This window comes from Pteropus alecto, unplaced genomic scaffold (assembly GCF_000325575.1).
Source record: "Pteropus alecto unplaced genomic scaffold, ASM32557v1 scaffold49, whole genome shotgun sequence".
Lineage (NCBI taxonomy): Eukaryota > Metazoa > Chordata > Mammalia > Chiroptera > Pteropodidae > Pteropus > Pteropus alecto.
Genome location: NW_006443131.1, coordinates 2,447,772 through 2,463,104, shown reverse-complemented (window position 1 = coordinate 2,463,104; position 15,333 = coordinate 2,447,772). Strand labels below are relative to the sequence as shown.

Below are 15,333 nucleotides of genomic sequence, written 5' to 3'. Positions count from 1 at the left end.
GCTCCTCTCTACTGTGGCAGAAAAGAGGCTGACTTATAGCTGCACTGGGGTGGGGGCGGGGGGCTTGGGTGGAGTGCGGGGTGGGGGAGGGTGCTCTGCTTTAGCCCCCAGGCCTGTTCCATGCGTCCTCGTTCCCATTAGTCTGGACACCCCCCGCACACACACACACACACAGACTCCTCGGTGCCCTTGATGCAGATCAATGGCTTGTCCCAAGCCCCAGTGACTGTTGTGTGGCTCTTGCTTTCCAGAGGGAGACTGACAAGTGGGTGTACAAGCCCCAAAGTAGGCACCTGCGCTGTTGCCTCAGGTCCTTGTTCCTTCGTGGCTCTCGGTTTGGGGTTGTGAGTAATGTTCACTTTCCTGACCTTCCTTTTTACCCCTGCCCCCAAGTCCGAGTTCCCGTTTCCGAGAACCTCGAGTGCCCTGGGGAGCCAGGGGCCGGAAGGAGAGAGGCTGGGGAAAGGACTGGCAGGAATGGAAAAGACTTGAGTGTTTAGGGCTCTAGGCAGGGAGGGGAATGTCCCGTGGGGGACAAACCGTTGTCCTAGGAGACTCTGGGTGGCACAAGTAGGCAGAAAGAAACATCGGACGGCCTCTGATGAAAGCCTCCTAGCCCTCCTGGAAGTAGCTTCTGTGCAGCCTTTTCAAACAAGATCGAGCCCTTCTGAGCCGGAGGAGCCGGGTAAGACACCGGCCTCAGAGGGCGAGGGCCCGACGGGTCGACGGGGTGAACTACTCCGCTGACGTGATGAGGGCAGACAGAGGACACTGAGGGGATCGGAGGGGACAGGCTGTGTAGGGGGCCAGTCTGCCAATACGGGAGCCAGCCTGGCACTGACAAGCCCTGGGGAGAGAGGCCAAGGTCAGGGATCAAGGCAGAGGGAGGTGGGGTGTTCTGTGGGGCCAAAGGAACAGAGGAAAGAGGAATAAAAGAAGAATAACGATCCGTTGGTGAGGGGTTACGCTGGGAGGCGGGGGCAGCCAGGTGATGGAGAGGACATAAAGGTGGGGGCAGAAAAAAACAACAATTTTCCTCCCACCTTTTAAGTCTAGCTGGGCGGATAATCAAATTGACAAGAGACAGATTAACGGGAAATGTCCAAATGTCCGTACTTTGCTCTGCGGATACACTTTGGGGGACCGTGAGACCAGAAACACACTGGGCGGTCGAGACTTAGATGCTGTTGTGGGTGAAGGAGAAAGGGGAGCAGGGGTCTGGGTTCCACGTGGGGAAACCTGGCGATTCACAGGTAGCCGAAAAAGAGCAGGACACAGGGACACACGTGTGGCCAACAAATTCCTGCTCGGCAACCAGGGACAAGGGGACACAGGAGATCCAGCGAGCAGGCCCTCTGCTTGGAGGCCTCCTGCCTGGTGCCCGGGGGGCTGTCTGTCACCTCTGGGAGCAGCCTTTCCATCGGAGTCTCTCAGGTAGGAAGGGGGAGGGCCACAGGTTCTTTCTGCATCTTTTGTTTCATAATGATCAGCTTAAAGTCAGTATCCCAAAAGGCACATTCTGGGTGTCAAAACTTTGGTCCCCTTCGGCAGGAAAACATCATCACGTGTTTATTTTGCAGTCTGTGCCACCCCTCTGCTAAATGCTTATAGTCGGTCCCCACAGCAACCCAAGGAGGTGGGCGTTACCGACATTTTCCATGTAAGGAACCGTGACCCAGAAAGTTAAAGCAACCCGCCAAGGCCACACAGGCAGCAAGCGACAGACGCAAAGTTCAAACCCAGATCTGTCAAGTTAGCGCCTGTTCCCCCAACACCGGGCTACGCTGCACATGCGTAAGAGGCGGAGGGCAGCTGCCTGGGAGACAGACGCGAGGGGGGCTGAAAGCAGCGAAGGTGGGCTGGACCTGGGGGACCGATGGGGGTGGGGAGCTGGACCTGGGGGACCGATGGGGTGGGGAGCCGGGACCTGGGGGACGGGTGGGGAGCCGGACCTGGGGGAAGGATGAGGGTGGGGAGCTGGACCTGGGGGACCGATGGGGGTCGGGGGAGGGGCAGGCAGGAGGTGCAGAGGTTCCGTCTCAGGTCAGCAGGTCAGATCCAGGCCACGCGTGTGCGGTTCCGTCTCCTCTGAAGCTTGTGTCACACTAGCCGTTACTCCCCACTAGCCTGTGAGCGCCACGTCGTTTGGTGTAGCAGTAGACGTGTAACTTATAAAGTGACTCCCGATAAGTCTAGTCCCCGCCTGACACTATGCACAGTCCCTTCAGTATTACTGACTATCCCCCGTGCTGCACTTCACATCCCCGTGACTATTGTGTAACTGCCATTTGTACTTCTTCTTAACCCCTTCCTCTTTTTCACCCAGCCCCGAGCCCTCCTCCCATCTGGCAGCCATCGGTTTGTTTTCTGCGAGTCTGTTTCTGTTGTATTTGTTCATTAATTCTGTTCTTCGGATTCTACATATAAGTAAAGTCTTTAACGTCTTTAAAGTAATTGTCTTTGTCTGACCTATTTTGCTTGTCGTAACGCCTTCTACGTCCATCCATGTTGTTGCAAATAGTCAGATGTCATTCTTTTTTACGGCCGAGAAATATTCCATTGTTTATATGTACCATGTCTTCTTTATCCATTCATCTATTGATGGACATTTAGGTGGCTTCCTAAAGCCACCGAAACCGGGTTGCTTTAACTTTCTGGGTCACGGTTCCTTATATGGAAAATGTCGGTAACGCCCACCTCCTTGGGTTGCTGTGGGGACCGACTATAAGCATTTAGCAGAGGGGTGGCACAGACTGCAAAATAAACACGTGATGATGTTTTCCTGCCGAAGGGGACCAAAGTTTTGACACCCAGAATGTGCCTTTTGGGATACTGATCATATCTTGGCTGTTGTAAATAATGCTGCAGTGAACATAGGGGCACATGTATCTTTTTGAATTAGTGTCTTGGATTCTTCAGATAAATATCCAGAAGTAGAATTGCTGGGTCATAAAGTAGTTCTAGTTTTAATTTTCTGCGGAACCTCCATCCTGTTTTCCACAGTGGCTGCACCAATTTATAATCTCATCACCAGTGCACGAGGGTTCCCTTTTTTCCACATCCTCACCAACACTTATTTTTAATCCTCTTAATGACCCTAGGAGATGGGTATTATTGTCCCCATTTTCAGAAGAGGAAACCGAGGCTTAGAGAAGTAACTTATACATGGTGACACAATCATTAGGAGAAGCCCGACTTTGAACCCACACTGGACTTCACGGCTGTGTCCTCTCTGGACCTCGACGCCTCTCTGTGCTTGTCAGTGGGGTGTAGGGAGAGAAGGGATCAGCAGCTCTGATCATTGAAAAATATATATTGAGGGATGGAGACAGACTTGGGGGAGGAGGAAAGAAAAGGTGTGAGTCTTGCGGTGGAGGGGTAGTCACGTGGAGTCGAGGGCGGGAAAAGAGCACCGTGAAAGGATGAGTGACCAGTTCGTATGCAAATGGCAACGGGGAGAGCGTGGAAAAGTGTGTGGTGGTGATTACATCACAGGGCGATGGTGTCTTCCTGCGGCTTTACCGGGCCGTCTCTCCATAGAGAGAATAAGCGGATGATGGTTGCCAAAAGGTAGGGGAGGAGGATGAGAACTTTTTTAAAAAATGGGGCTCTCTCTGCTTTGGGATGTCATTTGAATGTGAAGTGGAAAGTAAGGCTTTTTGTGGCCTAGAGATGCATACGATTACCAGTACTTTGCAGTCTTTTTCAAAGTTTGACTGTCTTTAGATTTAACGATCCTTCTGGTCCCCTGTAAATCCTACGACTGCTTACATCTATTTGTTAAGTTACCTGCCTGCCCTGTAAAGGCATTTGAGTTTGGAACCCTGTCATTTTGCAGAGGTGGGATTCAGGCCCGGAAGAAAGGGACTGACCCCAAGGTCTCAAAGTAACCGGCTGACCCAACACCTAAAATCCAAGCCTCCTGACACTCGAGCAGCTCGGCGCCTGTGGATTAACAGCCACATTCAGAGCCGCTTGTCCAAGGGTACCGAAGAGATCAGCGGAAGTGAGATCTAAGATGCGGTGAGCAAAATCCGGCAGCTACGTTAAGATTACGGTACTTGCGAACAAGCACTTTTGAAGCAAATCAAGACTTAGGGCCGAAAGGATGAGTCGAGCGGTCTAAGTTTGAACCTTTAAGAGCTAGCTTTACTTGTCAAAGCAAATCGGGACCCTCTCACACTGCCCACCTCCCCTCCGCTCGCCCCGCTGCGTATCTCACGCTGGCCACAAGGTGTCACTCGTTTTCACCGTTGTTTCGTGGGTGGTTTCCCAGCAGCATCAGGGGTTGACGTGAGAAAGGGGTTGAGCGCGGGAGCACCGTGCTAAGTCCCGGGCGGATAACTAGATACAGGTGTGTTTGGGGAAGGACGGTCAAGGTAGTGGGGGCTCAAGGCGGCTAGGTGAGCAGACGCGGTTAAATGGAAGGGCAGTGCTTCGGATGCCATCAGAGTCTCTCCACGTAAAAAGCTTTGCCCGTCTGTCTCAGTTCCTGTTGGTACTGCCGATGCTCCTTTTCAAGCAGCTGGTGCAGAGCAGCTTGACGGACCTGGGGCGGAGGGTGGGGGCAGAACAGAGTGTGATGTTTGCCCTGTTTACCCTCCCTTCTCCCTGTTTACTTTGCCATCAGTGGTGTTCTCTTGGATATGGACTTAGCTGTGACATCAAGCTAGGCAGTGGCATAGAGGCTGACCACTGCAGGAGAAGCCTACGCAAGTTTTTCTCCAGGGGTGAAGCCCCATGTTCAGAAGATATTTGCTGAGAACATACCATGAACCTGGAACTCTGCTGGGTACCCGGAGACAAGATGGTGACATGACAGCAGTTGAGGACCCCAGAGAATGAGGGAGGGAGGGAGGGAGAGAGGGAGGGAGGGAGAGAGAGAGAGAGAGAGAGAGAGAGAGAGAGAGAGAGAGAGAGAGAGAGAGAGAGGTTTTGAGAGGCAGGTACAGGGCACTAAAGCAGTTTTGAGTCTCACCAAGATGAGAGGAGCAAAGACTAGACTGCACTTTGGGACTCTGGAATGTTCCATCTGCAGCTGAACGCAAAGCCTCATTTAATGAGCAGAGAGCTTTGGCATTTGGAGTGAGAGTTATTGTCTCCATAATGGTGGAAACCTCAGAGGCAAATGAAATGGGCGAGTGACAGCAGAGACCAGGAGCCTGGGAAGCCCAGTGGACAAAGGCGCAGGGCAGCAGCGGGCGGGACTTCTGGTCACCCGTGCAAGAACTCACCACCAGTAGTTGCTTGTTGGCCAGTGCCAACTCCTGTACCATGGTGTCCTGCATCCTTAGGTAGGCATAGGGGTTTCTCCTCTGGCTCAATGTCATCTGCCACATACAGTGAGTGTGTGAATTTTGCCACCTGCCCCAGGTATAAAGGTAGGGGTCGAATGGGTTAGAGTTAGGAGTGGGAACAAAAACCCCATCAATGAGGCTGCTTCTTCACCAGAAACTCTGTGACAGTCAGAGGACTGTAAACTCCTTGAAAGGCCAACTAGAAGTGACTTAGAACCTAGTATATAGTACACACACTATGTCATTTCATCATTGTGATAACCATGTGAACCACACATTAATTTTTGCATTATACAGACAAAGAAACGAAGTTCAGATGGGTTGCCCAAGGTCGCTCAATGGCAGACCTGGGTGTCAAGTCCGAGCTAAGGATTACTTCCCGCCATCACGCCAGTGATTCTCAGCCTGGGCTGGTCACATTCTGGAATGCTTTGTTAAGGTTTGTTTTCATACGTAAAAGGCGTGTACATATGTATCGTGTATCCATACATACATATATATATGTATTCTCTGCTCAGATAACCCTTATTGAGATTTTTCTTAAAATCAAGTATTTTTACAGATGACTAGGAAATTAAATACATACAGAAATAGTCAATTACAAGCAAAAGCTTCATTCTTTTGCCCGCACCAGTCCATCTCAACTGTTATCACGGTTTCTTGTGTATCTTTCCAGAAAAATCTTCTATCATATACCAGCAAGGATAGCTTTTTATTTATTTTTAACATGGAATCATACATTTATATAAGTAACATTACTTAACAATTTGGACTTTTCCTATCAGCGCATAGAGACTCGCTTCGTGCGGTTCGAAGGCTGCCTAGTACTTTTGTATCATAATTTAACCAGCGGGTTAAAACCCGGTGGTTTCTAGCTTTTCCACTTTCATAAACAATGCTGTCGTTTGAAGGTGCGTGTTTGTAAGGTAAATAAATTCCTAGGAGTTGTCATGTCAGAGGTAATTTAAATTGATAGATTTCATCAAACTGCCTTTGTAAAAAAAGGCTGCATCAACTTTGACTCCTGCTAAGATTATACACATTCTTGTTACCGCAAATCCTTGCTAGCTCTCGGTCTAACTTGAAACCTTAAAAAACGGGGCTACCCTATCCAATCCGACCATTTTAGTCCAAATCTTCCGGATTAAGACCTAAGTATGTTTTTTTTAAAAGGCGCCCAGGTGAAGGAGATACACAGCTTAGTCTTTTGAGTCTTCTCACTCATTCAATAAATATTTCCTGCATCCCTAACAGGATTAGTAAAGCGCCAGGCAACAACAGTAAACACTTGCCTTTTCCTTATAAACAAACAAATAAATAAATAAAATGAAAACAACAAAAGCTTGGTGCGATTCTCCTTCAGAGAACAGCAAGCCAGGGCCAACAACAGCGTGTCTATGCAGCCTAAGCTAGCGGGCCCTTGGAGGCTGGTCTCCGCTCGTGGGAACGAGGGGGCTTTGGCCCCGCCATCTTCTTTCCTTCTTGATGAGCCCCCACAGGATGCAGCAGAGCTGAGAGGAGGCTCAGGGAGGCTGGGGGGGGAAAGAGGTCAAGTTGAAGGATCGCAGAAGACATGGAAGTGGAGATTACCTGTCAACCATCTTCCGAAGTTCCAGGGCCCTTTCAAAACTCTGCAAGAAAAGTGAGTTCTGTAGCCCTGTGTCACCTCCATTGCCATGCCCAGGCCCCTACTGGAGGAGGGGGGAGGGGAGACACAGAGACCTTTCTCTTTGGAGAAGGCGTGGCCAGCTTCCTAGGGAAGGCGCTGGGCCTCGCAGGACGGAGGACAGGCAGCGCTTGGAACGGCCCAGGTATCTGAATGCCTACTGCGTGCCAGACAGTCTCCCACTCCTGCTCTTACCTCCTGCACATCAAGGGCCTCTCAGGGAGAGAGCCACTGGTCAGCTGATCTGGAGCCTGGAGGGAGCCCCTCCTGCCCAGACCCCCTTCCCACTCCGCATACCTTGTCCACCTTTGCCATTTTTTCCACAGACATGTCTGTAGTCTTGCTTGATACTGTCTTGGGAGCCTGAGCAGGCTTTCAGTTTGGTTCAGTCACCAAGGTTTCAGTAGTCATAGCGACATTTACGCCTTCAACAATGACCCTGAGCCTAGGAGGTGATTGGTTATCTGGCCTGTCACCCTGGAAACGTGAAGGGAATCCTGGTTCTCCAGCTTCTATTAGTGACACAGGTAATTCTCTGAGGAAGGACCAGAGTCCCAATTTCAGGACTTCTGTTGGGTCCCAAGAAGTAGCCGCATGATCCCAGGTCCACGGTACCTAGTCCCACGGGTTCTCTGGGGGCAAAGCTGCATGCCCTGCCCCACCAGGCAGGTGCGGAGAACACATCACACGCCCCTTTTACTAAAAGGCCACTGGAAAGGAATGAACCACAGGCCTTATTTTGTCATTGTTCATTTTATTAAATAATTTATAAAGTCAGACCCATGCACTGGTCCGACCACCCCGTCACACTGTCCCAGAGCTTCCATCCCCAATCAAGGAGGGGGATGGGATTCTATCAGGTGTCCAACATCTCTTTCCTGTTTATTCCCGACAGCATGGAATGAAAGTGGACGGGTGTGGGCCCCGTGTGTCAGGGAGGTGGCTTTCACACTTCCTGGTTCGAGTGCAGCGCCAGGTGAGTTCCACATGCCACTCACGGCCTCCCCCGCCCTCCCTACCGATCAGCTCTCAGATGTCTCAAACCCAGCGAGTTCCCAGTCAACTGCGTACAAAGGGGCAGGTGTGGAGGACGCTCGCCCCGTCCTCCGCTCTCACCCTTGGGGTTCACGTAGTCTTGGCAAAGGGCAGATGAATTGTGATCAAAACCAAGGGAGGATTTTTAAGGAAGCTCTGACAGGAACATTAAGAAAAACGTCTGAATTCAACTCCAGAAAAAAGTGCTACCAAGAGAAAATGAGGTCTTCGCCGACGTTTGGAGGAAGGCTGGCGGACGGTCCCCTGGGCGTGAGCTCTGAGAGCTCGGCACGCGATGGGGGCTTCGGCCGCTCCGGGCCGGCAGAGCCGGGTGACCCGAGGGTGACCCGCTGCAGTCTGTGTGGCTCCCTTGGGCGAAGGCCCTCCAGCTGCGTCACAGCGTGCTCTCCAGCGTGTTGTAGTTGTCCTTAAAGCTCTTCAATTCCAGGAAGTGCTTGGCGCGTTTACTCTTCTGACTGGAGGGCAGGTATGTTACCTGGATGGTGGTCGGGGAGACCTCAGGAGACTGAGTGAGGTCTTTGGCTGCGGACTGGTGCTGTCGCTGAGAGCTCCCACCGCGTGCTTTGACCCTGAAGAGCAGGAGAGGGCAGGTCACGGACAGAGTGAGCACTAACGGGAGAACGCAACTCAAGGCTCATCCGTCCCATAAATGCAGCCGTCGCCACGAACAGTCTCTGTCCCATCTTACAAACCAGTTACTAAAGCCCCACCTGGTAGCTTAGAAACAGTAGAGAAACCAACTTCCCAGAGTCCCTGCCTCCGGGTCGACCTTTTCTTCATCTCCCTGTGCTTAAAGAAAACTTAATTCTGCTGAGTCACCTGATGTGTGTGCCACTAATACACTCTCTGGAGAGAGTCCCTTAAAAACTGAACACCGAAAATAAGAACAGAGGGGACTACTGAGTGCTTAGCAGGCGTCGAGACGTCACACACGGCGCTCCACCAACACCTACCTTACTACCGCCCCAGCACCCCTTAGTGGTGGGCCCTCCCCATCCCGCAGGTTGGGAAACTGAGGGTCCATCAAGTAACTTGCCTGAGGTCACAAAGCTAGTAAGTGACAGAGAGCTGGGATTCAAACCTAAGTTTGTCAAGATTTCAGAGCCTATACTGTTTTCACCATACCCACTGAACCTTTCCAGAAACTAGAAAAAGACTGAATTAAAAAAAATTGTGGTAAAATCGACATAAAATTTACCATCTTAACCTTTTTTAAATGTTCGCACTTCGGTAGTTACGCGCATTCACATCACTGTGAACTCTCTTCACCTTGCAAAACAAACTGTTAACCGTCCCCCCGCCCCCGCTTCTACTTTCCATCTCCGCGAATTTGACTGCTCTCGGCATCTCTTTCGTAAAAACAGCTCTGAGCAGGCCTCCTGCCCGAATTCTAGACCGAACACCCTTGTCCGTCCTCGCCACGTGTTCATTTTCATTGCCATTCTCGTTTTTTCTCTTCAGGCGACAAGGCCATTTATTTTCAGGGACAGAGAGAAGATGGGACGCACCCCAACTCCATTCAACGCCGTGGAAGACAGACGTCTCCTTTCCTTTCCTTTCCTTTCCTGTGAACTGGATTTCACTCTAGACGGGCTTTCCCTCTTTACCCTTCGTTTTAACATCTACGTGAACAGAACGAAGCTACGTCAGTACTTAAAACGTTGCCAGACAGAAATCATGGCTCCTCTCCTATCGCAAATACTCCACGGCTGACCCTGTAGTGACGTCCCATTTCTGACAGGGTTACTAATGCTTTACGTGGGAATAAAAATGGGTGGCGTTTAATTCTTTCTTTTATCAGAGCAAGACACAAAAGGAGGATCCTGGAAGAGAAGGAATCTCTCTGTGCTGAAAAGCTTTGTTCCCTTTTACACCGATTCTGACATTTTACTGAGCTGGCCAAAACAAACAAACAAAAAAACAAAAAACAAAAAACACCGCAAGGAAAGGAAGCGCCGAGCCCGCGGCAGGAGCGCGCCCCTCCTCTTGGAGGGGCAGGTCTACAGACTAGACCTGATGGCCTTAGGGCACCACGGCTTACGAAGGTCACATCACTGGGGGACAGCCCAGCGAGACCGTGTTCTCCAGCCAGTCCCCTGCACGTCCTCGCCTCTAAACTCACACGCTGGCCAGCTCGCTCAGGGCCTCCTGGTAGCGCAGGTACTCGCTCCGGCCAAAGACCTGAGGAAAGAGGACAAAGAGTGAGGACCTCAGTCTGGGGCCCTTTAGGTCCCGAGGGAGAGCGCGGCCACCCCGCTTACCCCTGTCCCGTAGCGGGCCGTCTCGTAGCCATCCAGCAGGGTGTCGATGAGGGCCTTGCGCACGCCCCTGAAGGGCGTGCTGGCGCTCCGGAGGTCCAGCAGGTAGGAGCGGAAGTTCTTGCCCATTAAGGAACGGGGATGGCGGCCTTCGGCATGAAACGGGATCTCTGAGGAGATAACGGCACCATGACACCTCCTCTCACTCATCAGTCATCCCAGTTAATTTCCCTAATTTAGAAATAGGTCCAATGAGTTGGGGGAAATTCTGAAGAATGAAGACCGGGCACACTCAGCTGTCTTGGTTGTCATTTGGTGGTGGCGACACAACTGTAAGCTACACCAACGACACACAATACCGTCGTCCTATCTACCCCGCCACTTACCCACCCTGGCTTTGAGATATGAACCATGTTCTGGCAAAGACAGAGCATGTATGACGATTATCACAGAATACAAAAGATTCAAGAACCATCTATCTTGGGCTTTGCAGAAAAGCAGATGACGCCTATTTTTTTGTGTAAAGAAGCAAGTTACCACCATCTAGTACATCAAACTAAAGGGCTGAAGGACAAAACAAATCCAGAGTCTTTGGAGAAGAAACAACTTGCCTACAGCATTTTCTTAGGCAAAATCGTCACCCAAAAGCACTAGGAAAAGCCTGCTGGCCAGGGACGTGCAGAGGGGACAGTCTACCACGTTCTAACAGCTGGGCTCCTCCCTCTCTTCCCCGGTGGGCCTTTGGGATGCTGAACAGTCTGTCGAGCAGCCCTTACCAGAGGCACGGATGGCGTCCAGAGCTTTCATCCTGTACAGATAGTTGTAGCAATCTGTTGAGAAAGATTGGTCTCAGGCAAAACTTGCAAAAGATTCTCCAAACTCCAACAAGCTAACAGACTGCCTCCCCACATCCGTCATGTTCCCAGGAACAGGGGATCACAGCTGCTGGTTTTGCCAGCAGCTATGCTACAACTCCGAGCGCAAAGGCACCCTGCACTCGAGGGACTCCCGGCTGAAGTCCTGTCCAGGAGCATGCTGCGTACTCAGGTTTCCCTGCGTTTCCAGCTGCAGCAGTCTGGCATCATCATCCGCAAGGAGCTGAGGTTCGTACTTGATATCTTGAACCCTGGAGAGTCGAATATCAATCTCCTCTTTTAAGTCCTGTTCACACAGAGAAAAGAACACGCCGTCACTCAGCCTGTACTCTACTCTGGTCAACCTGGAAACGGAGCAGAGCAATGGGCAATGTGACAGAAGCAGAGAAAGGTTCATTTGGCCGATGAAACGGCAAGACAAGACTCAAGAATTTAAGAAAGAAGGGGACTGGGTTCTCTAAGAACCTCTCCCCTCACTATCTCTAACCTAGACCTTCTAAACTGCCAGGATGCCTCCCAGCCCTGTAGCACCCACAAGCTTTGACTTTCAGCTGGATTTGGAGGCTTCTTGATTAGGTGTTATAGAGAACTTCTCGGGCTGGGAAGAAATCGAAAGCAATGGAAGTCACAATCCACCCTAAAAACCTCTAGGGAGGCCTGCTCATGGCTTATAACAGTTTGAGGACTATGCCACCTGGTGGAGCATATTTAATTTTCTAAGTAGGTAATTCACATCCATGGTATAAAATTCAGAAAGGTACTGAAGGTGTCACCCCTCCCTTATCCAGAAGCAACCACTGTTAAGTTTCACATTCTTCTCTTACTTGAAAGGGTTGTCAGACCCACAAATACTTTCTCTTGTAACTTTTTATAAACTTCCATTGTGAAATATATCACACATAGCCCACACCTAGCACAGGTGTACATCTTAAATAGTTCTAAGACTCATATGCCCGTATCCACCCACCACCGTTTAAGTTCTGGAACACAACCAATGACTTCTCCAACTGAACAACCCCTGAACTGTAATTTGTCAACAGTATCGATTTTTTTCTCTGTTCTATCTCATCACCCCAAACGAGATGTTTAGCTGTGCCTGGTTTTGAACTTTATGCAAATGGAAAAATACTTTTGAATTCCTCTGCAACCTGCTTTCAAATTTTTAAATAGCCTGAGAGTGAATTTACATGCAATAAAATGCGTCTACTTTAAATGTGTAGATTGATGAGTTTTGACAAATGAGTATAACCACTCCACCACCATTCCAATCGAGACACAGAACACATCCATCACCCCAAAACGTTCTTCAGACCCTTTGTAGCCAACCTTCCCCCTCTGTGCCCCAAGCAACGCTGATGTACTTTCTATCCATATAGTTCTGTCTGTGGTAGAATTTCATGTAAGCGGAATGGAATCACATGGTGCATGTTCTCCTGTGAATGGCTTTTTTTGCTTTTTGTCATTCAGCATGTTTTTGAGATCCAAATTTGCAACTTACAGTTTTCATTCACGGATAGTTGGAGATTCATTTCTGTTCACGTTTACCTTCATTTTTTGTAGTATTCCAGAATACAAATGTCATTATATAGCCATTCTCAAATGGACATTTGGATTTTTTAAAAAAATATTAAAAACAATGTCATGAATATTCTTGCACATGTCTTCCGGTACACATGAGCAAAAATTTCTCTACGGTAGGATCTGAATTGCTGGGCTGTGGATTAGGTATGCGTGCAAGCTTACTAGATAATGCCTGATTGTTTTCCACTTATATTTCCTAACTTATATTTCCACTAACAATGGATGAGAAATTGAGAATTTTTAAAAGTAAAAGGAACCTTGATCTCATCTAAGGGTCCAGGAAGCTCCTAAGCAGTCAGAGTTTGGAGTGGCTCATGCGGTACTGGAAGCCAACCCTGTATTCCTCTCATGGGAGGCAGGAGGCATTTTGGAGAATTGAGAGAATGTGGAAGGAGCACTGATGACCTTTCGGCCTGTGATATCTTCTTTGAGGTTTTCCATGGAATATATTAGCAAAGAACAGAGAGGGGAGAGTTAATAACACTGGTTAACAGAACACTGGTCCAGAAGCTGAGAGAATTGTGTACTAGCTCTAGCTCTCCCACTAACCTGCTTTTTACTCAAAATGAATTATTAACTACCTACTATATGTAGGCCCTGGCTTTGCAGTGAAAAAAACCTGGCACGGTGCCTGCATCCTTGAAGCTTACGGTTCAGTGGGAGGAGCATTAAGCAAATAGAAAATTAAACAAAAAATTGTGGTAAAATGTTATCTAGAGAAATTGGGAGACAAGAAGAAAACAAAGAGTAGGACCTACTTTAAATAGATAACAAGCACTCCTTGTTGAAGGAAACAACAATTAAACAAAGCTAAAGAACAAATGAGCTAGTCACGTGGAAGTCCGACAGATCATTCTAGGCCACAGTAATGGCACACGGAAAAGTGAGAAATTCAACCAGTATAGCTGGATTGCAGTGATCAAGGGAGAGCCATACAAGAGGAGGCCGGTAAGGGCAACAGGTGCCTTTTACTCAGAAGCAGACGACAGAAACAGCAGGATGGTGGTGGATTAGCAAGAGTTCTGATTTAGACACTTTAGGTGTGACGTGCCTATCAGACATCTACTGTCGGGCCGCTGGATACGTAAGTATGGAACTCAGGAAAGAGGTTTGGGGTAAAGTTTCATCAACGGACAACCAGGCCAAGGAACGGAAGGCCATTACAGAGAGACTGCTGGGTGGTTTGTTTCCTTTCTGTACATCGCTGGGCAAACTGCTTCCTTCTCTTAGGTTTCAGTTTCTAACGTGAATGTTGAACTAGATGATTTATGGAGCCTAAGTCTCAAGTTCTGCAAAGGCACCTCTTCTTTCTGAGCTGGAGCTAATTCTAACCACCCTAAGCCCAGCCTTAAAAACAAAACCAAACCAAACCAGAAAACACCAGGTTGTTTAAGTTACGCTGCGAAACATCTTAAAACAAAAGTTGGAAATTTTAACCCAGCCCTTCGTTCTGCAGATGCAGAAACTGAAGTTCCTGGGTAAGCTACCCGCTGTGGCACAGCAGCCAGCAGGTAAGCCAGGGCCCAAGCTGACCGCTAGTGCCCCATCTACTAAGACAAGCACGTGGGTAACCGCACAAGGAAGCGGGCGGGTGAGTTATTTCTAAAGGCAAAAGAAATCTCATTCCGGGCCCTAACAGATTTGGAGAACCAGGCCCATCTCGTGCCTTAAGGACCTACCTTGGGGGCATTGTGTCCCACAGGGACATGAGGTCCCCTTCGGGATTTCATTGCAAAGCGCATGATTTGCCTCTTCACAAAAATAAATAGCAGTACAAACACCTGTCCAAGAGACGAGAGAAGAAACTTTAATGACATGCCTTCATTTCCAATCCCCAGATTCGGGCTCTCAGGGGGCGCTTCGGGGGTGCGCCCTGGGGCCCGGCAAGGCCGCGGGGAGGCGTGGGGGTCCGTCTCAGGGCCTGGAGGGAGGGTTCTCGGCCAGGGGCGGGGCGGGATGGCCCGCGTCGGAGACTTCTGCTCCCAGGTACTCCTGGGATAGGAGTCAAAGCCCAGAAAAGGCGCAGGTGAGTGGGTGGAGGACGAGGACAGGGAGCAGCTCGCGAGGAGGGTCTCTACTGGGTCAGACGCGACAGCGGAATGGGTGGGGGATCTCCTCACCAGGCTCCCGTAGGCCATCACCAGCACGACATTCACGCCGGACAGCCAGTTACTGCTGGACGCCATGGCCTCCCCACCCCGCGCAGAACCGCTCCGGCTTCCCCCGCCGCCCCGCCTCGTCAGCCCGGGCTCCGCCGAGGCAACGGTGCCTGGGTTCCCTGCAGCTCCCCGGCCATTTCCTCACGGGGAAACACGAAGGCTGACCCGGCCAGAAAACATGGCGGACGGGGGGGAGGGGCTGGGAAAGAAGAACGACGCCTTCCCGCTTCCCCTCAGCACGTGACTCGGGCAGGCAATGGCACCCGCGGGCGGTGAGCGCGGAGACGCGGAACTACGCCGGTCAGAGGAGGCGGAGCGCATGCGTACGTCACGTGGCGGGGCGTGGCCGCGGAGGAGGCGGGGCGGGCGCGCAGGGCCGAGAGAGGTGTCTCGTGGCGCGGCGGCACGCGCACGCTTGCGTGCGCGTCCCTTTTTGCGTCA

General features: G+C 50.4%; 3 protein-coding genes across 19 annotated transcripts in view; 1 reads left to right on the top strand and 2 right to left on the bottom strand.

Annotated features, from left to right (window-relative positions):
* Positions 1 to 4,279: 4,279 nt before the first annotated feature.
* On the bottom strand, positions 4,280 to 7,293 carry CUNH1orf189 (chromosome unknown C1orf189 homolog). Its single transcript, XM_025040849.1, has 4 exons — positions 7,261 to 7,293; positions 6,888 to 6,985; positions 5,235 to 5,442; positions 4,280 to 4,549 (listed from the first exon to the last, which is right to left on the bottom strand). Exons 1-4 carry the CDS (start codon positions 7,291 to 7,293, stop codon positions 4,448 to 4,450), a joined length of 441 nt encoding a protein of 146 aa, XP_024896617.1. The 3' UTR covers positions 4,280 to 4,447.
* A 404-nt stretch (positions 7,294 to 7,697) lies between these two features.
* CUNH1orf43 (chromosome unknown C1orf43 homolog) lies at positions 7,698 to 15,305 on the bottom strand. The gene is made up of 7 exons (XM_006923573.2): positions 14,854 to 15,305; positions 14,413 to 14,514; positions 11,321 to 11,438; positions 11,054 to 11,107; positions 10,281 to 10,447; positions 10,142 to 10,200; positions 7,698 to 8,588 (listed from the first exon to the last, which is right to left on the bottom strand). The coding sequence occupies exons 1-7, from the start codon at positions 14,917 to 14,919 to the stop codon at positions 8,393 to 8,395; spliced, it is 762 nt and encodes a 253-aa protein (XP_006923635.1). The 5' UTR covers positions 14,920 to 15,305; the 3' UTR covers positions 7,698 to 8,392.
* The window catches only part of UBAP2L (ubiquitin associated protein 2 like), a 39,944-nt gene continuing 37,776 nt past the window's right edge, over positions 13,166 to 15,333 (top strand). For 2 of the 17 annotated variants that reach the window (XM_025040919.1, XM_025040918.1), the window contains exons 1-2: positions 13,166 to 13,817; positions 14,190 to 14,244. The gene's annotated coding sequence lies outside the window, so the exon portion shown is untranslated. Of the gene's footprint in view, positions 13,818 to 14,189; positions 14,245 to 14,645; positions 14,760 to 15,333 lie in introns of those variants that run through there. The other 15 variants (XM_025040924.1, XM_025040923.1, XM_025040927.1 and 12 more) reach the window with 12 other exon arrangements.